Here is a 21,100-nt window from a genome sequence, read left to right on the forward strand (position 1 = left end):
TGGTGAGATGTCAGAAAAAAGATTTTGTTAGAAAACAGAAAAGTGATCAGAGGAAAGAGGGATGCACTCACTGGCTCTCTCCCTGGGCGTCTTTGTGGTGTAGACAGAGAAAGCGTTGAATTCATTTAGTTGGGGCTCTAAGTAGGCCACTGGCATGGCTGCTGCAAGGTGAGCCAAACACTCTCCAAGAGCTGGCCTCAGCCTGTAAATGTAAAAGTTAAGTGCAAAAAATGCTCCCAAGTATCTACTTCTAAATTAGTTTAGAGTAAATGTATGAAGTTATAGAGTTACCTCTCAACATGTGGATTCTTGACGGTCCCTAAGGAGTAGATGCTACACATGATGCGATAGCATGACATCTGCAGATCATCCACTGTGTGCAACAGTGACAGGTACAGCAGTGTCAGGATGAATGAATAAATAAACACCATGAAAAATCAGAAATAGTACAGATGAGAAAGCACTTACGGATGACATCATCTCCAAACTGGTGCTGAGCAATGTGATCGAACAGGGAGGTAAGAACAGGCAGCAAGGCAATAGTTGTGTAGTTAATGTTCTGGGAAACACCTTTCACTTGCTATAAAGGACAGAAGTAGCACATGATGATTGACTCAGGATTTTTAGGGTCCAATGTTTAACAGATCATTTGTATGAGTCGGTGATAGCAATATATCAAATACAGTGTTCCTCTATTACCTGATTGCCTTTGGATACTTTGCCCAGTTTGAGATTCTCTACCATCTTCTCTATATCATCAGCAGCACTCTCAAAGAATGACCGCAGCCCAGCTTTCACAATCTCAGGCCCCGACTTCATTACAGTCCTAATTATTCAAATAAGAAAGGTTATAATGAAAGACAAAAACCAAACAAAAATAACAGCAATCTTAATTATGCATAGGATAATTAAAGGTAAAAATGGTAAAAGAAAAACAAAAAGCAAACCTTGCATCCAATGAACGTGCCAGAATGTGAAGACAGTTAACAATTGCTGGAGCATCCGTTCCTGCACATACAAATACAGTTCTGCTGTCCAGATCATCACATTCTGTATTCATATATAAGCTGCACTCACTGGGTGACAATACATTACAGCCAATACAATTCAGCCACATATGAGAACCACAGAAAAGAGTGAAAAGATGCAGATAGAAACCAACATCTTACCAAAGAGAGAAACTCTGTGTCTCACCAGAGCAGACATTTTACAGAAGATGCTATGATGAAAGGGAAAGGAAAGGGAAGGAATAGGAAATTCAAGAAAAAGGAAGTGCGGATAAAAGGGGGAAAGTGATGTATGAAAATGATACACAACATGCTATAACATGTCTATGAGTTATATCTGTATAAAAGAGATCACCTTGCAATCATCTCCTTCTCCTTATTGGAAGAATGACCACCGCTCCCCAGAACTTTTGCAGGTGTGGACAAGAAGTAGAGGCAGTGGTTTTTGAAATACTGGTTGATTAGAGGCATCAATATCTGAGAAGGAGAGTTTTCACACAGTACAGCACAGCTATGAGGACAAGCAGGGTTTTCAAAACCACGATCACTCAAAATTTACACCATAGCCTCACCTTGGCAAAGAATTTGATTTCCTGCTCATGAGGAGACTTTTCCACTCGTCCACTGCTTACCACAGCCTCTGTAAAACACGTTGCAAAATATGATAGCATCACAGTAACGCTGGCAAACAAACATCTACTTTAAGTCACACCAGTACAAAGTACAAAGTCCTTATCCTTGTCCCACAGTACCAAGATGAGCAATGAACTCCTGGGCTATTTCCATCCATTTCAGCAGCTTCTGTAGGAAACCATAAGCAAATCTCTTCTCGATGGATGAGATGTCAGATTCCATATCTTTCAGGCCCCTAAATTGAAACAGAGTTTAACTCTTTGTATCTTGTACTTGAATTTGATTCAAGAGAGTTTCTTGATTCCTTTGAAGGGATTTTCTGTTGAACACCGCAAAACACAACTGCAGGAGGCAACTTTCAACATATGATGTTCGAGACTGGTTCCTTTGACAGGATATATAATCATTAACAGAATGTATCACCTAAATTAAAAATATTCTGTTGCTATGTTTCTGATTTTGTCAAATAACAATAAATGTTTAACATTTTAAAGCACTGCTATAATTTGAAACTGCTACGGCGACGTGCATCCTGTCATTCTATGCTGCACAAGCTTATTTTGATTGCTTTCAACTTGATCAGTATAGATATAACCTGCTGCTCTAATCATCTTTCAGTACGAAACAAAATCAGTGGTTTATATAAATTGCTCTTCCACATTATCACCTTGTGACAGCATATCCATTAAGCTGCAGGAACTTTAGCAGCTCATGAGCCTTCTCTCTATCTCGTGCCTTTTCTTTTGCTGTCAGGGTATCATAGGGCACCAACAGAGGGTGCGTTCCACCTCCTACACAAAAAGAAGCACAATCAACCTCTTGAAGAAATTTGCAAAAAAGCCAAGTCTCTCATATTCTACATCCAGGTTCCTTCTTCTGGCAAAAACCCCACCTTTGGACTGCAGCTCCAATTTCTTCTTCCGCCCCCAGGTGTTATGGTAATTTTCTGCCAGTTGCTCTGCCATAGACTGTGAACGAATATAAACAATGAATATTGATGAGGTGCCAATAGCACATTACATTATAGCACATTACGTTTAAATAATTACTGCCATACCTGAAGGTCCCTTGAAAGAGCCATGTGTGTGACATCAATGGGCTGTGGACTGTAGCCATGGCTTGGGTCATAAGTTGCCTTGAATAGAAAGAGTTACCATTATATACTACACGATAAATAACACACATGCAGTGATAAACTTTATTAGTACATTAGTACAGTATTAGCATATTCATCTAACTGCTCTGTACCTGAGCAGTCTGTGAGATTTTACGTGATACTGCCTTCTTCTTGTCTGACTCCTCTTCCTCTCTAGCTTTCTCGATGTTCCACTCCCATGCAAGCATGGCTTTGATTGACTCCTTGATTGGCCAGCGGTAGATCTCTTTGTCCTGCCAGAAGAAAAGTCAGAGGGGTCAGAAGCAGGGACTGATGAAGTAAAAACACACAAAGATTCAATGCACACTGTGACTGTGGACATACCTTCTCTGAAAAGGTTTTGTATGGCCTAAGCATGGGATGAGTTTTTGCATTTTCATCCAGTGCCTCACCATATGACCAGTTATTCTGGATCTGAAACATACATGTAGCTGTTATTGATGGTTACAAATATTTCATTGTTTGCTTCTTATTTGAGGTAAGTCTGGATGTATTTTGGAATTATAAATCCTGTGCTTTCCAGTACATAATGCATAGCTGTTCTAATCAAAGTAACCCAACATGTCGCTCCCGAATTAGCAGAAGATCAGTATTACAGCAAGTGAAGACAAAAAGCTCTACCTTTTCAAAGGCCCATTTATCATGTGTATATTCCGCATATTTGTTGATGAAGGGATCCAGCCTCTCAGGGATGATAGTGCTGTGATTGGGGGAAACAATCATAAATTTAGTGCATTTAGTTTATACTATTTTAAAGGGAGATATTTATATTTTGAAAGGCATAATGACAAAAAAATCCTCACTTAGTGGTTTCTACTGGTTTAGGATCAAAGTTTCCCTCTGCATCTACTGATGCCTTTTTCTCGGTTTTGGAGGAGTAGCTGGCGTCTACATAGTCAGGAGGAATGGCTCCAGCAATGGCGCAGATGCATGGCATTGAAATTTTGAAAATCTCAGCATCAAATTTCTGTGATCACAAGAATAAGATGTTACAGTACGGTCATACACAAGCTCATGAACTGAAAAAGAAAATGATCCTATTGTAGTAGCTGCACCTTGTGTGCTAGAGATTCAAAGATCCCCCAAAACAGCTTGCGGGTCAGATGCAGCTCCTCTTCTGATGCAACTCCAAAGTTGGCCCAACCATTAGGGAGGCAATAATATTTCCAACAGCGCTCATAGTGATTGGTCAAAAGCTATGGGTTGCAAATAAAGTAAAAATGAAAGTAAAAAATAAATACCAAAAGAACATGTGAACTGAAAGGGCATTTTTGTTTTAAAATGTTTAAAGATCCTCTTGCCTTCAGTGGCATTTTGGCATACTCATTGAGAATGGGCACATCAAACACCAGGCGTCTCAGCAGGTGCTGAAGCATAGATGGACGGAGATGTCTGAAACAGAAATTGCGTTAATTTCAGATATGAAAACAGCCGTTAAAAATGACATAAAACGTTTGCCATAAGTTTAAACTTACTTGCACAAAGCCATGAGGCACTCTTCAATGATGTCTCTTTGGGCCTTTGTGAAGGCTCGTCCACGAGACAGCCGGTAGATGGTGTGCAACATGGAGTCAATCATAATGGCGCGGTGGTCACTGCCAGCAAAGAGTGGGGCACACTTGGTGATGAGTGGCAACACAGCAGAACACAAGTAGCGGTTCAAAGCAAGGGCCATCTCTGTGGTGCTGAAAGCCACCTGTTGAACAGGAAGTCATTTAATGAGTCAAGTCTTGTCCCCCAGGTCTGTATACGACCGTGTGTTTGTAAACAGTTTGAGGCTCACCGTGTCCAGAGAGGCAGCAGCCCTCATGTCAGGCAGAAAGCCCACCTCCAGCACATGGAGCAGGAAGTCCTGGTTGTCAATACCATATACTCTGTCCAGGAAAAGAACCATTGGGGCCTTGTGATCTGGCACAAAACTGGCTGACATCTTTGGTTCTATAATGCTGTTGTCTAAGCAAAGAAAACATTTTGGAAAAATCGTTAACATGCGCAAAGGCAGAGGAAACATTCAGCACACAGCGGTATGCAATACATGGTAATGTTACATGTAGTGAAACCTTGAATGATCACTAGTATGACACTACGATCATATTCTGTGTGTTGACACCTTACTTCATAAATTCAGTATGTTCTCCCAAGTGTTTACCTTTCCCAAAAGAAGGAATCTGAACAGGAAGGCTGATGACTCCCACCAGATCCTCAATAGGGACCAGAGATCTCAGGATGGCCCTGATCCTCAGAGCCTCACCTTTACCAGCCTGGATCAACTGTAGAGGCAAAAGTACATTTTTCTATAAACACATTTTCAGCTAAATGTCCTTTTCCTGTATCCTGTTTCTTTCTCATCCTGTTTGATAAATCCACTATGGTAGCCACTAAACAGCTTACGTGCATCTCTGGAGCACATCGCCCCAACAAGTCAATGAGGGCGGAGTAGAAGGACATGATAGAATTTCCCAGGTGCACCCTGTTCTCCTCGTGTTGCTCCTCTCCTCCAAACCTATCAGAAAGAAAGACAGTGGCTCTCCATCTTTCTGCTACAGTGACACTGGGGGTCTCTTTGGCAACTCATTAAATATCATCAGAAGGCCTCTGAATCACAGCTGAGAGCTCTTACATGGGAAAGCGTCTGTCTTTTTTAACACTAGGGCCATCCCTCGCAGGGTCCTCCGATATTTTGATGGCCTCCTCTATTGCAGCCAACAGACCATTTCCACCCTCTCCTCTCAGGGCTGGACCAAAGCATTCGGGTCTACGAATGAGGAGTCGAACCACCACGTTGGCATTCTCTTCTACACTCTCTCCTACAGGAGGGAAAGAGAAAATTGTGTTGACAATTATTAATAAGGGAGAAAACAGAAACAACAGAATTAAATATTGCATTGTTGGGACAAATTAAAAATCAGACCATTGACAAACACGGCAAAGCGAAGAAAGTCAAGGTATTTTTCTCCACCACAAGGATTCCAGCCAATGTCAGGGTAGCCTTTAGCCAGTAGCATTGGACAGCTCTGAAGTCCACATCCAGCTAAATACTTCACCACCTGGAAAGATATCAATGTACTCAAGTGATTAAAAATGTTGCACAACTCTTCCTTTGTGCATATTGATTGTATTTTACCATTTCTAAGTCCTGTTCCTGGAGGGCCAATGCCAGCTCGTTGTTGTCGATACAAGAAGCTGCAGCCACATCCAAGGGGGTGGAGCCCCGCATTCCTACAGAATAACACAGAACATCCGACTTTATCACAGTTCCACATCCAAGAATAAATCGCCAAGAATAATGCTGGAACTCAACAAAGATAACCACCAAGGCCGATGCCGCTGTTCTGGAGAAGATAGCTGAGGTGGTCAAACATAGAACGCTGATTTTGACGACTGATGCGACAGAAGTAGCAGAGAAAACGGCAGCAGTTTGTCACCACTCGAGGGAATCTGATCTCCTGTTGGAAGCATGTAAAAAAATGTGAACATTTAACATTTAATGTTAGTCTTATTTTCTACTTTTATATATATATATAAAACACACTTAAAAAGTGGACTAAAAAAAAGTATACCTTTGAATCCCCACCGCCTAGTACGTTAACCATAACCTCCATGACAGTTTCATGCATGCCCAGGGCTCGCATCAAGTTGGGGTGCTGATAGAAAACTTTGTTACTCATGATGTTCCTAAGAAAGACAAAAATTTGTTGTTGACACATAGTTTATGCCACATGCAATGATCAAAGAATTCACCTCAAGGTAGGGACTTCAGAATAAATTTTAAGAAAAGATCATATTAACCCGATGCTTTGGATCATAAGCCTCTCCTCTTCAGGACCCATCTGGACTATAAGCAGTGAGCGGATCTGGCCCAAGCACTCCAGCAGGTCCATGGTGTCATGAATTGACACCGCATTGATGGTGTAGGCCTTAGGAAGGGCACGTATGAGCTCACCCAGGCCATCATACTGCCTGTGAAGGAGGCTGAACATCATACGCACTAGCTCAGGATTCTGAATAAATGACTCCTGGGCCCAATGAATCATAGTGTGGGAAATCAGCTCCTGCAATGTGCCTGGAAAACAAAGTACAAAGAGTTAATTAATAGCACAAAGGATACTATGCACTGTAAAAATTCCTTCAACACTTATGAAGGTGGATTATCTATACTTTCTCCAAAAAACTGGAGTATTATTATGGCACTTGTATGTGACATAAAAAAGATGAGAGCCTCACTTGGTTTTTTATCTTCCTGTGGCTCAGGCTCCACCTCTACCTTCTTCTCGCGGAATTTTTTCACCTTTTCCAACAAACGGAGCAGTCGTCCGCGGAGAGAATTATCCACCTCTTCCTCTTGCTCTTCTTCTTCAATATGAACACCTGAGAGTGAAATTTCAATGATGACACTGTAGCGTTTTTTGGAAGTGTCAGAAAAGAACTGTTTTGTGAAACGTTACAACAGATACTTGGTTAAAAGGTCCCCATGGGCTGTAAAGTGTTTTATCTTTGGAAATTCATTTTAGAAAATGTAACAGGAAGAGTTAAATATTAAAAATACAATTAGTTACTGTTAGCAGCAGCAAAAGAGCCACTACAAGGAAATGCAAAATGACAGACCCACCTACAAAGTACTAATGGCTGTTAATATTTAGAAAAATCTATATCATGGAAGAATTCACACACAAACTGAGACTTCATAGTAAAAGAAAAACAGTTAATTCCAAAAGCTTAGGTTAGAAGACTTGATATTGTAGACAAAGACTTACCACAGTGTCCCAGCAGAGCATTGTGAAAAATCAGCATAGATTCACGGACCTCATCAGGAATGGGACACTCTTCATCCTCAGTGCAGTTCTTGAAGTTCATGAGCATGTTGACCTACACAATAGCTTATTTCAGTATATTCTTTCACAAGCACAAAAAAGAACCCATACACTCCATGCATGCATTTGTCTGGGTTTACCTGCTCCTGTGGTGGGGAGCGAAATTCACGGGTCTTGCGGGCAGTCTCTGCAGCACTCATGGTGAAGGCCAGCATAAGTTCATTATAGCGCTGCCTCTGATTGGACTGTATCTGGCTGACAAACTGGTCTGAAAAGGCAATGATGGCCTCCACTCTGTGACGTAGCTCACAGTCACAGAAATACTGCAGTAGAGTACACATCTAAAGGACAAAAGCAAAGTGAATCACTAATACTATATTAAAAGTGTCATTGGAAAAAAAAAAAAGATCAGCCATACCTGCAATTTGACAGACTCTGGTAGCTTCATCTGGAAAAGTCCTTGCTCTAGGTCTTCTTCTTTACTCTCCCCAGTTGTCTCAATGGGCTTCTCTTTCTCTGTTTCCTCAGCTCCTTTCTCACCATTTACTTGCTCTGGCTCATCTGCCATTGCTTCATGTGGCACGACAGCTCGGGTGTTTTCTATTTCTTCTGCTTCATCCTCAAATTCTTCTTCGTCCAACTCCTCCTCCTCTTCACCCAAGCCATCATCCTCAAATCCCTCTTCTTCTTCTTCTTCTACTTCTTCTCCTTCTCTTTCTTCTCCCCCCATGGCTTCCTGCTCTTCTTCCTTCACAGGTGCCACTTTTGGGGGTACTTTTTGTTCTTTCTCATCTTTCAAGTTGGCATACTCCTCAGTAGGCTCTTCTGCTTTCTTGCCACTGAAGACTGTGGGCTCGAGCATCTTAAGAATGTGTGTGACATCTTCATCATCAAACACACCCATGATGAGGAGGGTACTGATGAGCTTCAGGATTGGAACAAAATGAAACTCAACGCTGCCTCCCACGGGATCTCTCATAGCTTGACCCCCATCTTGCACAGCCTCGGTCAGCATGTTCAGAGCCTTGGTCTTTAGAACCTGGAAACACAAGATAAGTTTTAATTACCAGTGACTCAAGAGTTCCCTGAAAAGGTCAAAATTGTTCTACCTCACCTGTAAGGGGATGACAGGACTCAGAGTGTAGATGTCTGGATCTGTTCCCACGAACCCAATAGAGGAGAAATGGAGTTTGGGACGCAGACATGTGGTGAGGCCCACCCCGGGTAAAGCATGAGATTTGTCAGAGTATAGGGTGATACTGCGCGTTTCGTCTGTCATTGGAACAATAAATTCCTTGTTGGTTCCCAGCCGGCTCCTCTTGGCAGACTCCAGGTGCATGCTGATGAGCAGGTCATAGAAGCCACTCCTCATTGGTCCAGGTAAGTAGGTGTTCTCTATGGCATAGAAGAGCTGGGATTCATCCACATAGCTGCACAGAGCGTGAGCCACGCGGTTGTTTCCCAAAGCACAGACCGAGCCATACAGCTTCAGAGTGTGATAGTGGAACTTCAGCAAGTCCATACGTTCAGACAGCTCCAGGATGTCAATACACCTACAGCACGCAAAGGGGTTAATTTTGCTGGAAAAAAAAGCAACAAATTTTCATAACTCCTTCACAATGCAACTCTGACCTGTTCTCCTCTGGGATGTGGAGGGCCATCATGGTGAGTGGCTCCTGACACTGCACCATCCAACCCAGTCTCTCACTAACACGCCCTGTCTCTGGAGCCAGGAAGTGGTTTGGCATGCGGCTCCAGATGACTGGGGTTAACATCTGGACATCCAGTCTGGGAGGACACTGAGGGACAGGGTTCTTGCGTTCGCTCCGGAACATGGCAGTTGAGATTGGCATAATGTTCTAGACAAGACAAGCAAAGCAAGTTGAATGAAATATTAGAGAAAACAGTTACATTAGAAAGTTGTTCATGTGTAATCGAGGTCTGGATTTTATTGAGTGGTGCGGACTGTGTGGAGCGAGTCTTCGTGACTGACCTTGAGTTTACCGAGTTCGAACTGAATCGTGTTCTGACTGGAAGGAAGGACAAAGACAGCAGGGAAAAGCTTTGTGTTGGGCTCCACCTGCAAGAAGGGGACATAACATGGTTGCACTAAATGACCAAAACTTTATAAGGAACTGTATGAATACCAAATTGAAACTAATCTGACCTGGTAAAACGTGTTGATCTCTTTTCCATTGGCAGTGAAAGTCATGAGTCCTGTGTCCAAGTCAACAAGACAGCCAATCACAAAATCCTCTTGACTGACTCGAGTCTGCTGGGAGCTGCTGAACTCCCCTCCCCAAACCATGTAGCAGTTACTGCGTTTTATACTGGGAAAGACAAAAAAATATCACATTTATTGCCTATTTGTCATTTCAAATAAAAACAAACTTTTTGCTTCATTTTCTGTCTACAAGAGTAATTTACCTGTCATGAATGTTGCCTTTATCATCACCTACAGTGACTGTTACATTCCTCACTTTGCTTATGTCAAAATGCAGGTCGTACTGGTGATAGTCAGGTGTGATCCAGCCCACCCACACGCCACCGGGCTCCTGGCCCGCAAACACTCGCACAGAATAATAGTACTGGTAAAAGAAGGAGGTGGGTGTGAAACAAACATAAGCACGAGTTCAACATAGATAAAGTAATAAAATACTGTATGCTAATTACTGTATCTACTGTACAGTTAACATCACCAGCACAAATGAGCAAATTGTGAATGGATTTTATATGGTAATGAATATGACAACCACATAGTTATAGCAGTGACAGTCGTACTGTGGTAGTGTTGAGGATGATGTCGACGTCATCCCTGTCATCTGGCACCACATCCTCCACTAAGCGTGGCATGGTGGGAACAACAGGGGGTGGGGTTATTAATGCAGCCTTCTTAGCCTTGAAAAGAAACCTGAAAATAACAGCAGCAATTACTCATGATATGTGAAGATTTATCACAGTTGCAGCCTTCTCAAACCATACACCCCTTTTTCGTGACACTCTACACAATTCTACACAAACCCTTTCTTCTTGCTTTTCTCGGTGGAGGCATCCTTCTCATTCTCTCCATTTTTGATGGCAGGGATCTCTTTAGGCACAGAAGGTTCTTTCTTCTCTTCCTCCTGCTCTTTGCGAGTAGCTGACTTCTTGAGTATTTCAAAGTCAGAGTCTGGGTCCACCTCTACCACCTCGTCCTCGGGTATGGTCAGGGCACGAGTGAGAAGAGTGGTCCCCGCTGGGACTTTGAAGGTCTCATGAAACTCAATTGGCATGCTGAGTCTGAAGAACAGCAGGTCTGTGTTGGCGTTCTGAGATCCAAATGTTTTGTGGGTCACTTTGAGACAAGGGGGAGTTTCCACTGTCCCGTCAACACGGGACACCTAAAGCAAAATGAAAGTGGGGGCCAGGTGATGATCTAGAAAATATTCACGCACAATGGAAACAAAGAAATATTTCATCAAAACACTGACAAATCAGTCACAGTACCTCAACATGAGGATGCTCAGTAGGCACAATGATGAACTGGGGGAGGCTCTTGCTGAACCACATGGTAATGTCTCTTTTCATGTTGATAGCAAAGGGTTCAAATCCCTCCTGAAGGCCACAGATAGTAAAGTATTGTAGGCTGCTGACATTTTGGCCCAAGTTGATCCTGCCGACCTGGCTCAAGCCCAGACTGCACACAGGTATGAAGCCTAGGGAAGTTTGACATGTACGTGAATGTGCATCAGAAAAACAAACTCACATGTGCTAATATCCAGTGAGAATTTAATTTGACGTCAGTTGTTATTGTACTTACCCTCTCCTATCTCAATATCCTTAAAGGCCATCTCTGAACCTGAGTCACTGATCAACATTTCTCCGTTGAGAGTAAACATGATATTCATCTCTGTGAGGTCAATCATACAACCCACCACATCACCAGACTGCCACTGGCGCCCAAATGACTCATTTCCTACATGCCAACGTTGTGCCTGAAAAGAAAAACTGTTAGAATATTCCAGGTGCTTCAAAATCCTTCACAAGCATATAACTCAGGTCTCGCTCCCACCTTGAAGCCATTGAAGACATATGCCAATTCATCTGCGCCAAGTTCAGTGTCAGCACGAACACTGGGCCTGGCCCAGCCCACTCTCATCTCTCCGACTGTCACAGCCTCAAACTCAAAGTACCACTTTCCCTGCGTGACAACATAAGATTTCTCCGCTCTGAAAACTCTGATCTTATCTCCACGGGAGCTGCCTGGTCCAGCCCCACCTAAATTAACACAAACACAGCAATGAACACTTAATAGAAAGTTCATTACTGTGTGGATCCAAGAAATGCCTGCAGCTTAAATGACAAGTCTTATAGGATCACATAAAAAAATATTCCTGCTATACTGCTTGTAGACAGCAGTGCAAACTTACTGCTCTCCTGGTCAGGTGGTTCTATGTTGTAACCATATCCGATGAGAGTGCGAACAGCTGCACAAACTGTGTCTCTGTTGGTCTTTTTAGTCTTTTCATCCAGTAGGTTGTAAGGAACCAGACGAGGATTGCGCTTGTTCATTATATCCTGAACAAGAAAATAATATCAAATAGAATACTCATGGCAAAAAACTTCCATGCAGCATGTACCCATTAAAATATCTACACATATTTATAAAAATGGTGGTACCTGCACAATACTGTATGTCCAGCCCTGGCGAACTCGGTCTCTCGCCCACACATTGTGTCCGTTTTCTGCCAGTCTCTCCACAAGAGTGTTCTGATTAGGAGTCAGCTTGACATGGTTGAGGTCTAGAGGAGCTGGCTTATATCCGTTAGTCTGCATGTAACTAAAGAACAATGCTTTGTGATCAGAACGGGTCCTAGAAAGCCTTTACAAGACCATTAGCAGCATACATGATAACAGAGAAGCAATGTCACAAGCTTAGCTCACGTTTTGGGGAGTTTGGTCCTTTTCAGATTCTCCTCTGCTTTCTCATCTCCCATTCCTACATGACAACCTAGTGCCAGCAAAGTCCTTTGAAATGAATCATGCAAAGCATTAGAAATACAAAGAGGTAAAAAAACACAGGGCCGTTAATTAGGTGAAGGCACTGACTTACTTAAGGGTCTCCCCTGACATTGCTAAATTGTAGTTCTTTTCTGGTTCAGGCAGACTCTGGAAATCTACCAGGCAGGGGTGAAGCTTCTTGTTGTCATCACGAAACTTGTGGTGCGAAAGTGGTGCAGAATACATTTAAAGGAAACTGTTAGTGTACACAATAACATTTTATACGGGAAAGATGTACAGTGCTAAAAAAAAATACTCACTGGTCCATAGGTCCACCCTTGCTCAATGCGAGTAACAGCCCATAGCTCATGGCTATTTTCTGCAAGCTTCTCTCGAATGCGTTCCAAATGAGGAGGAAGCACAATCTGAGAGAATAATAAAATCAGTGCAGAGAAAAATATCAACATGAAAAAGAGATGGAATAGGACATTACCTGTATAGTGTCCACTGGGCATGGAGTGAAGGCTGTATGTGACAGTGACTGAGTTGGACCCAACAGGTTGCGGACGCCATCGAAATCATGCTTATACTCCTTGATGGGCTCGATCCGCAGACGGTCCCTGGGCAACACTGCTTCATAGCATGGAGCATAGCCCGGAGGTGGGAGGAACTTGAAATCCCCATGGCGTCCTCCAAGGAGGAATCGTAACCTTGCAGTTAGAGTGGAAAATTAACATTAGTCTCATATGTCGTAAATGTACTGCACTAATTAAATAAACCATTTTTAAAAAAATCATAATTTATGAACTGTAATGTCCTACTTAATGCCTGCAGAGAAGCTGACAACAGGGAAGAAAAGGCCATCCAGGTTGAAGTTCTCAAACATGCCCTGAACAGGATGCCCATTGATACGGAAGGAAATACTGGGCACGCTCAGATCCAAACAACAGCTGACCACGTCTTCCGCTGCCAGGATATGCTGACTGGCTGAGGCAACATGACGCGGAACACGTCCTGTGGACACACAGAGCAAATGAACTCATGTTTGTCAATGAACATGAGATCTTAATGAGTTTTCCTGTATAACTTTTAGGCATCATGTAGGAAGTTGTATGAGCTCAGTGCTCAAAAGCACAAGACTAAAACTTGTGGAAAAAAAGAGGCAGAGAAAAATAAAGTTTTAAAGACAGTTAATACACGGATATGTTCCCAGAAGTAAATCATCAAAATTTAAGCTGGCACGGTGCCATTACAGGTCAAATGCATACAAAAAAGTCATACCATGTTTACTTTACCTGACCAGAGGTGAAGTCCATCAAAGCCATAGGAGTAGAGGTCGTCCCCGACCCCGTTGCCCCCCCAGCCTTCCCCTCCACCAGGGTAAGGACTGTAGCCCTCCGTCAGAGCCCAACCCACACGCAGGTGATATGGCTGAGCCGTAACGAACGGCTCCACGTGGTCCACCATCACCTCAAAATACCACTTCTTATACTGAGTGGATCCTTCACAAGTTCCAAGGAAAATGTTGGGTCTCATGCTAAGGCAGGATTACAAAACAAATACATAACTCCAAATAGATGCTTCTTTAAGTGGTCCACGGCACAGAAGGCCACAAAGCATTTTAAACCTGGACTGGAGTGTGCTCATACAGACTGACCCACCTGGTTACATAATTGATTATGTTGGTTTGCAGGAGGAGGTCACGACCTGGAAACAGATTCTCTGTGATGAGGTTCTGATTGGATCTTACAGCCACCCCGTTACACACACACAGAGAGCAGAGCACATCCAAGACCTGACACAAAAAAGGAGAGAGAAATCCATGAGGACTGCAATCATTTCACAAGTTTCAGGTTTTTCCTAAAGACTAACTGTTAAATTTTCCTGACCTTATGATTGCGTCCATGTTTATCCAGCAGAGAGATGATTGATTTGATGTGATTCTCCTGGATGATATTAAGCACCTCTGGACTTTCAATCAGAACACAATACAACACCTCCAGGATTCCTGTCAGAAACATGTGACAGTACATAATTACATTAACATTGGCAGTACATGTGTACATTCCATGGAGGAATCCTTAAAAACAATCTCTCTGAACACAGTCTTTACAAAGTTAGCGTTTGTTGCAGGAAAATTCTTTTAAATTACATCATGCTCCCAAATGTTATTTTGATCAGCTGTTTATGCTATTCATAATAAATCCAATTCAGTTGCAAATGACAGGCCAAATAACCAGGTTTCAATCAATTATTAAAAAAAATAACAAATTTAAATTGTACATTTAAATTAGCTTCTCTCAGTCTTAGATACCTGAAGATGCCTCCAAACGATCCAATTTACTGACCAGCCAGTCAAGGTTATCACAAAACAGGGCACAGTTGGCACGATTACCTCTGATCAAAGAAGCTTAACAAGAGGAGAGAAGCAGAAAAGGTGATGTTAATGCATCACATTCACAAACAAGACAGGTGGTTTGATATGAGGGACATAAACGACTAATCTTCCAAATCACCACAAATGCACAGAACAAATCACCAGATGGCCATACCTAGCAGTTCATACAGCAAATTTACTATCTCCTTCCATGATTCTGCAGCCTCTTCCCCAGCATACTCTGAGAAGTGGGCTGCTGTGTTGTAGACATTGAGCCGATCAACGCAGTCCAGGACAAGAGTAATCATTCCCTGTTAAAAAAACAATAAGAACTCACAGGGAGCCGAATCCGAAATAGTGAATAGAAATAAATGAACCAAATCAAATTTACATCCAAACATGCAGCTCTTATACATTTTCACGAACAGTCATCCCTCAGTAGGTAGACCAACCTCTTCCTGGAACAGGTTCTGTCTGTTCTTGAGGGAGCGAAGCTTGAACTGTTTGTCCTCATGCTCGAGCTCCTCCTCGGGGGGTCTGAAGTAGAAAATGAGATCCTGCAGGGACAGCACCACTGCGTCCATGGGCAGAGATGGGGGGTTGGCAGATTTGTTTTTCCCGCTCAAGGCATCCAGACCTCTGCAGGCATTACGAGAATACCACAAAAAATATACTGTGTAAAAAACAAAGACGTGATTATTAGCAAAGATCTGAGTGAAATATTAGTGAAGAAGGGTTACTTGATGAACTGGTTGAAGAGGCCTGTTGTGCTGTAAATCATTCTGGCAGCTTGGGACTCTTCGGTCTGGGATCGAGCCACTGTGAGTGCATCGTCCATGTGACCTTCTTTATGGAGTATGGCCTAAGGATTAAAAAGGTGCACTTACAACACATGTAAATATGCAGCACATACAAACACACACAGTACATCCCGACTTTGAGTTGGTACTGTTCCTCTAGCACTCATTACTAATTCATACTTTGCTGACTGTATTGTTGAACTGTTTACCTTTCTCTTTAGAGGGCCCAGACGGGCAGATTTAGCATCAACAGCTGCATATGTAAGCCAGAGGCCGGATGAAACATGCTGTACGAAGCACATGGACTCTCCGTACTTAATCTCAGGTATGCCCATGCCTTCCACATCTCGCTTCTGGGCCACTTCAATTTTCTCCTGTACTTTCAATAAAAAGTACATGCTTCATTAAGGCTGATGAGGATTTCTATACCACACAATGAGCTCGCAAACACAATTCTGACACAACTGACTTGGCATGACAACGACCTTTGAAATTCTGAAGCAGAAGGCTGACATCTTGGAATTTGCCTTCTCCGCGTCCACCAACAGGAGTCCTTTCTCTTCATCCAGACAAATATATCTGCCTGTTGTTATGTGACGTATCCTGAAAGACTGGCCCCACTTAATGTGGCCTCCGCTCCATCTGCCAAGAGGCACAAATGAATGAGCATCAGCATGCTGTAAAGTCACTAAAAAGGAATGACTGTCATGCACATGCAGTTAAATGCGAGGAATCGAGACATTCACCCGATACGAAGTGGCTCAAGTCTCCATAAGGATCGAGCATGGCTGCATACAGCCCCTCCTTCATAATGAACAACTCTGGAAAAAAAAAAAAAAAAACAACCAGTCATACAACATACCAGTCAAAAATATGCAACATGACATTTAAGGCTGAAGTTACTGTTGATGTATTGAAGGACCCTATGATTGTGCTGAAAAACATTCACCAGCAAAAACTAATCAATCAAGAACACAATCGCGCAAACATTTTATGAGAAGATAAGAAGCTGTCATATTCATTCAAAACTTTGTCACATATTGTATGCTCTGGAAAATAGAAGAGACTGACATAAAGCGTAAAGATTAAAAAACAAAATGTACGAGTACAGTTGTCAATATTCGATAGCATGTACAAGAATGAATGAAATTAGTCACCTGCGCTGGTCATCCCCTTGCTCAGCTCCTGGGATTGCCAAACACTCGTCCATGTGACCATGGAACATCCTGAGCACATACCCCCCGGTAAGAAAACCTAGAGGAAAAAGAGTCATATTGCTCTGAGAGAGTGGAAATTTTTAAGGGACTTTTTATTTTTTAGCAAAAACTACATTACAGACCTTCAGCTAGCTCACATCCAGACATCACAGGAGTCATGGTCCAAAGTGTTTGCATGAAGGAGGCATCTACCATCAAGTCACCGCTGGCGTAAGACAAATGCTGAAAGGAGCACAGGTGGTAATACTTGTAACATTAACTGACACCAAACTCATTTTGTCATTTACAGCGAGAGTAAATAAAATTGTGGTTACCAGGTATCGCTCTGAAGAAACACTGACAAGAATGAGGTCATCCCCCACCCTGACCTTCTCTCCTTCAGACCTTTGCTTGGAGGCTGGATGGATGGTCCACCAGCAGGCCTCTCCTGTGACGAACAAACAGGTTTAGAACACAGAAATCTACGCTCTGAGTGTGTGGGACATAATGTGCAGTAAAGAGTAAAGTCACCTGTGGAGTCTTCCTGTAAGCCCACATCAAAAGCCAGCTTGTCTGTCAGTGAGCGCGAAGTAGTCAAACAGCTCAAGTACTGCAGCATGAAGAGAGAAAACAAAAGTTAGTGCCATGAGATGACATGCACTCCAGCCAGTTAAGGGTGTAATCAACTGTGAGGACAACTGCTGCTTTGAGGATAGAGCAGCAGTAGCCACATATTTGGCTTTGAATGTGCTCACCATACTGGAGTGTGTGTGTTTCAGGAGGATGGCGTGTCCATACAGCAGGGTTCGGTGACCCCCACCTTGTGACGACTGGGAGAAAGAGAAACAGGCAGGGTCAGTTAACTGTACAAAGGTTAAAGGAGGTTATCATACAGTTGGGAGTCTACATAGTATTATGTTCTTACAGCAATAAGAGGAATAAAAACCAAAGCCATGTCCTCCTTTTATAAAACCAAGCAAGGTGTAAGTGACAGGTAACCAACTAACTTATCTCAGAGTATTGTAAGCTAAGTTGCTCCATGATAACACCAATGAGGTTGTGAAAACTTTCAGTGTGAAGCAGTGGACAGAAATTTTACTGGACAGTGACGGGGGACAGGGAGCAAACATACCCATTTGTCCAGATCGACAGCCTGTAGTTGGCAGATGGGAAAGAGAACAAGCATGCGGCATCAAGTCAGAAAAGAAACAAAGCGATTTTCAGCTAAATTAACAAGCACCAGTTTATTATTTAATGTGTAAATCCTTTTGAAACTAGGAAAATCCCTGCCGATTGTTTCTTACCTCATCCACAGAGGAGTTGGACAGCATCTCCTGTAATGCCCGCACAGACAGGGACTGCTCCAAAATAAAGCAGCAGATAGCGAGGTCTGGAGGGACATTCTGAAACACAGGACAACCGGTAGAACCTGGTGAATAGCAGAAGTTACAGTTCTCAAAGGAATGTGATAAAAAGCATTGTGTCCCTTTGCTACCTGAGCGTTCGAGGTGGTCTCAAGGAAACACAGACGATTCCCGAATCCTTCACATGAGAGACAAAGCTTGATCTGTTCCTTAAGAATAGATGCAGTGCACTGCAGCACCACCTGATCATCCTGTAAAGACAAGTCCAGACTGAAGGACGAGGGACAGAGAAAGAGAGACAGACATGCAACAAAGTTTCCCAGCCACAGCTGTCTGGATTTTAGATAACTCGGAGGCATAATTTTGTTCTTTGGCTCCATATGACGTCTGTTACATTTTGTGCAAGTCCCTCTGGAGAGAGGAAAACCTTCCAACAACTTTTTTCCCCACATGCTGTACTGCTGTTCTCCAAAACCTGTGAACAGACTTTGATATAATCGGTGGAGTTCCCCTTTAATAAATCCTGTAGAACTCAGATTACATGATGCCCTTATTATAATTATCTAGAGGTGGTTACATACCAAGTTAACAAAGCTGCTAACAAAGGAGCACAGATGTTTCACCATATTTCATTACATAAGCGAAAGACATTTTTATCTAAAAAAAGCTTTTATCACAAAGAAAACATTAAGGCCAACATACATGATAGAAACATGGGTCAGTATATAAATAACCCGCAAAGCAGCTGCTTCCTTACACAGCCTCTCTTAACCTTCACTTGGTTTTGTCCTGTTCATGTATTTCTCTCTGTCTGTCACTGGCACAGCTCTAATCTCCCTGCCTCTCTGACTCCATGACACCAGCCACTCCACCCACCCAGCTCTCTATTTCAGGCCGCTGCACCTGCTGTTCACACATCCCATTCTGGAAAGCAATAGATATTTAGGATTTGACAGCCAGGAGAAAAATAATTGGCCCAGATTGCAGTGACTCAATAATTCAATCATTCAACTTCATCGAGGAGAGGAATATTCAAAAATTCACTTTCAATATTCTGGACTCCAAACTTAATACTCAGCTATTTGTGTTTTGATCTCCAAATGCTGCTGTGTTCATTCTTATCCTTAAACAAAGTACATGCCAGTCAGTACCACATTTCATTGCAGGAGAAAGTGTTTATCAAAGTTGTCAGTTGGGTTCCGCTATCATATAACTTCATTTCGTCTGTGCCTTATTATAGCTGTTTCTGAAGCTGCAATCTGGCAGCACATCAGGCCAAACATAAACTGCTGATAGGTTTGAAGATCTGTACAACTCTTTAATGCCAGATGCTTTTTTTAACATCTATTTGGCCTTATTTGACAGGGCAGGTTAAGAGTGAGAGGAAATGGGAAGAAGAGAGAGAGAAAGGGAACGACATGCAGAAAAAGCTCCAGGGGTGGAATCAAACCTAGAAAAAAGGAAATCTGTAAATTGATATTTGTTTAATTTAAACAAGTATGTACAAAATTAAAATTCTGAGGTGCAGCCACTGCCATAAATAGGTTGTAAACATTATAGCTAGGGAACAAGGAAAATCTTAGCGCTTTATACCAAGACATTATGGACAATGTTATGCTGCCAACTTTGTGGAAACAGTTTGTTGAAGGCCCTTTTCTATTCCAGCATGACTGAGCCCCAGTGCACAAAGCAAAGCTCCATAAAGACATGGCTGGATGAGTTTGGTGTGGAAGAACTTGACTGCCCTACACAGGACCCTGACCTCAACCCCATCCAACACCTTTGGGATGAAATGGAGACTGCGAGCCAGACCTTTTGCTCCAACATCAGAGTCTGACCTCACAAATGCTCTATTGCATGAATGGGCACAAATTCCCACAGAAAATCTTGTGGAAAGCCTTTCCAGAAGAGTGGAAGCTGTTAGAGCTGCAAAGCTGTCTGTGTGTTTAGAAAGTGATGTCATTAAAGTGTTGGTGTAATGGTCAAGTGTCCCAATACCTTTGTCTATATAGTGCATTTCAAACAAGAGAGTCCAATTTGAAATAAAAACATTGGAAACGATGCGTAAAGTATGAAAGGCCTAAAGAGGACAAGAGCTGGTGGACAGTGAAGCAGTTCTGCAGTGTCGTAAAGAGGAGTTGATGATTCCTCTTTCTTTGTCGATCTCACGTCCTGAACATACGGTCTACTGAAATATCTACCCGATACGGTAGACATAATACTTTATAATAAATTGAAACAGTCCTGAGATTAAAGCAAACACCTCTGAGGGTGCCAGCACCTTAAAGACATTGGACAAAATCCTACCATAACATGAAAGAAGTCATTTACTGTGTGCACAAGAATGTGTCCACACCAACGGACCCACAGACAGACAGACTGAATGACAGCCTGACAACATTTCTACAAAATTCCACCAGTTATTGCAAGAGGATTTGCCATAAAACAAACCATAACGATAACCCGACAAAGTGCTCTGAAAGCAGTGTCTGATAATAAACATCGCTAGTCCTACTTTAGTAGTAAAGTTCCCACATGGACTGAAGTAAGCAGGTGCTGAATTGGGCCAAGCTTTAAACCTGCTAATCACCCCATAGTAAATATAGAACTCAGCTGTGTTCAGGGTGAACAGCAACAGACTGACAATAACTTTATGACACATTGTTAACATGTTTTACTGTAACTGTCAAGCCATGACACGATGACAACTGAAAACATGTGTTTTTTTTAGTATCTTGCTGTTTTAAACACGTTCAAGAAAAATATTGCAATTTGA

General features: G+C 42.5%; 1 protein-coding gene across 1 annotated transcript in view; it reads right to left on the reverse strand.

Moving 5' to 3' along the window:
- LOC124070718 (ryanodine receptor 1-like) overlaps positions 1–21,100 on the reverse strand; it is a 46,248-nt gene that overhangs the window by 22,919 nt on the left and 2,229 nt on the right. The window contains exons 4-70 of the mRNA XM_046410878.1: positions 18,456–18,575; positions 18,265–18,363; positions 18,093–18,113; positions 17,716–17,790; positions 17,492–17,570; positions 17,296–17,408; positions 17,104–17,203; positions 16,922–17,018; positions 16,511–16,585; positions 16,250–16,406; positions 15,974–16,138; positions 15,705–15,826; positions 15,417–15,603; positions 15,140–15,275; positions 14,902–14,997; positions 14,477–14,595; positions 14,249–14,382; positions 13,883–14,124; positions 13,409–13,601; positions 13,081–13,297; positions 12,908–13,012; positions 12,700–12,803; positions 12,531–12,614; positions 12,267–12,426; positions 12,017–12,164; positions 11,659–11,864; positions 11,407–11,581; positions 11,094–11,302; positions 10,629–10,987; positions 10,389–10,518; positions 10,035–10,195; positions 9,775–9,937; positions 9,601–9,687; positions 9,240–9,466; positions 8,722–9,160; positions 8,026–8,646; positions 7,748–7,948; positions 7,551–7,662; positions 7,021–7,164; positions 6,586–6,859; positions 6,357–6,471; positions 6,110–6,242; positions 5,921–6,015; positions 5,708–5,843; positions 5,417–5,603; positions 5,188–5,299; positions 4,946–5,066; positions 4,580–4,749; positions 4,272–4,492; positions 4,098–4,188; positions 3,852–3,992; positions 3,600–3,763; positions 3,418–3,496; positions 3,121–3,210; positions 2,889–3,029; positions 2,698–2,775; positions 2,533–2,608; positions 2,308–2,431; positions 1,760–1,875; positions 1,580–1,647; positions 1,363–1,484; positions 1,170–1,219; positions 948–1,008; positions 700–826; positions 469–580; positions 292–373; positions 72–202 (exon numbers count right to left, since the gene is read on the reverse strand). Coding sequence (XP_046266834.1) covers positions 72–202; positions 292–373; positions 469–580; positions 700–826; positions 948–1,008; positions 1,170–1,219; positions 1,363–1,484; positions 1,580–1,647; positions 1,760–1,875; positions 2,308–2,431; positions 2,533–2,608; positions 2,698–2,775; positions 2,889–3,029; positions 3,121–3,210; positions 3,418–3,496; positions 3,600–3,763; positions 3,852–3,992; positions 4,098–4,188; positions 4,272–4,492; positions 4,580–4,749; positions 4,946–5,066; positions 5,188–5,299; positions 5,417–5,603; positions 5,708–5,843; positions 5,921–6,015; positions 6,110–6,242; positions 6,357–6,471; positions 6,586–6,859; positions 7,021–7,164; positions 7,551–7,662; positions 7,748–7,948; positions 8,026–8,646; positions 8,722–9,160; positions 9,240–9,466; positions 9,601–9,687; positions 9,775–9,937; positions 10,035–10,195; positions 10,389–10,518; positions 10,629–10,987; positions 11,094–11,302; positions 11,407–11,581; positions 11,659–11,864; positions 12,017–12,164; positions 12,267–12,426; positions 12,531–12,614; positions 12,700–12,803; positions 12,908–13,012; positions 13,081–13,297; positions 13,409–13,601; positions 13,883–14,124; positions 14,249–14,382; positions 14,477–14,595; positions 14,902–14,997; positions 15,140–15,275; positions 15,417–15,603; positions 15,705–15,826; positions 15,974–16,138; positions 16,250–16,406; positions 16,511–16,585; positions 16,922–17,018; positions 17,104–17,203; positions 17,296–17,408; positions 17,492–17,570; positions 17,716–17,790; positions 18,093–18,113; positions 18,265–18,363; positions 18,456–18,575 — 9,799 coding nt within the window. The remainder of the gene's footprint in view (positions 1–71; positions 203–291; positions 374–468; positions 581–699; positions 827–947; positions 1,009–1,169; positions 1,220–1,362; positions 1,485–1,579; positions 1,648–1,759; positions 1,876–2,307; positions 2,432–2,532; positions 2,609–2,697; positions 2,776–2,888; positions 3,030–3,120; positions 3,211–3,417; positions 3,497–3,599; positions 3,764–3,851; positions 3,993–4,097; positions 4,189–4,271; positions 4,493–4,579; positions 4,750–4,945; positions 5,067–5,187; positions 5,300–5,416; positions 5,604–5,707; positions 5,844–5,920; positions 6,016–6,109; positions 6,243–6,356; positions 6,472–6,585; positions 6,860–7,020; positions 7,165–7,550; positions 7,663–7,747; positions 7,949–8,025; positions 8,647–8,721; positions 9,161–9,239; positions 9,467–9,600; positions 9,688–9,774; positions 9,938–10,034; positions 10,196–10,388; positions 10,519–10,628; positions 10,988–11,093; positions 11,303–11,406; positions 11,582–11,658; positions 11,865–12,016; positions 12,165–12,266; positions 12,427–12,530; positions 12,615–12,699; positions 12,804–12,907; positions 13,013–13,080; positions 13,298–13,408; positions 13,602–13,882; positions 14,125–14,248; positions 14,383–14,476; positions 14,596–14,901; positions 14,998–15,139; positions 15,276–15,416; positions 15,604–15,704; positions 15,827–15,973; positions 16,139–16,249; positions 16,407–16,510; positions 16,586–16,921; positions 17,019–17,103; positions 17,204–17,295; positions 17,409–17,491; positions 17,571–17,715; positions 17,791–18,092; positions 18,114–18,264; positions 18,364–18,455; positions 18,576–21,100) is intronic.

Source organism: Scatophagus argus, chromosome 14 (genome assembly GCF_020382885.2).
Source record: "Scatophagus argus isolate fScaArg1 chromosome 14, fScaArg1.pri, whole genome shotgun sequence".
NCBI lineage: Eukaryota > Metazoa > Chordata > Actinopteri > Scatophagidae > Scatophagus > Scatophagus argus.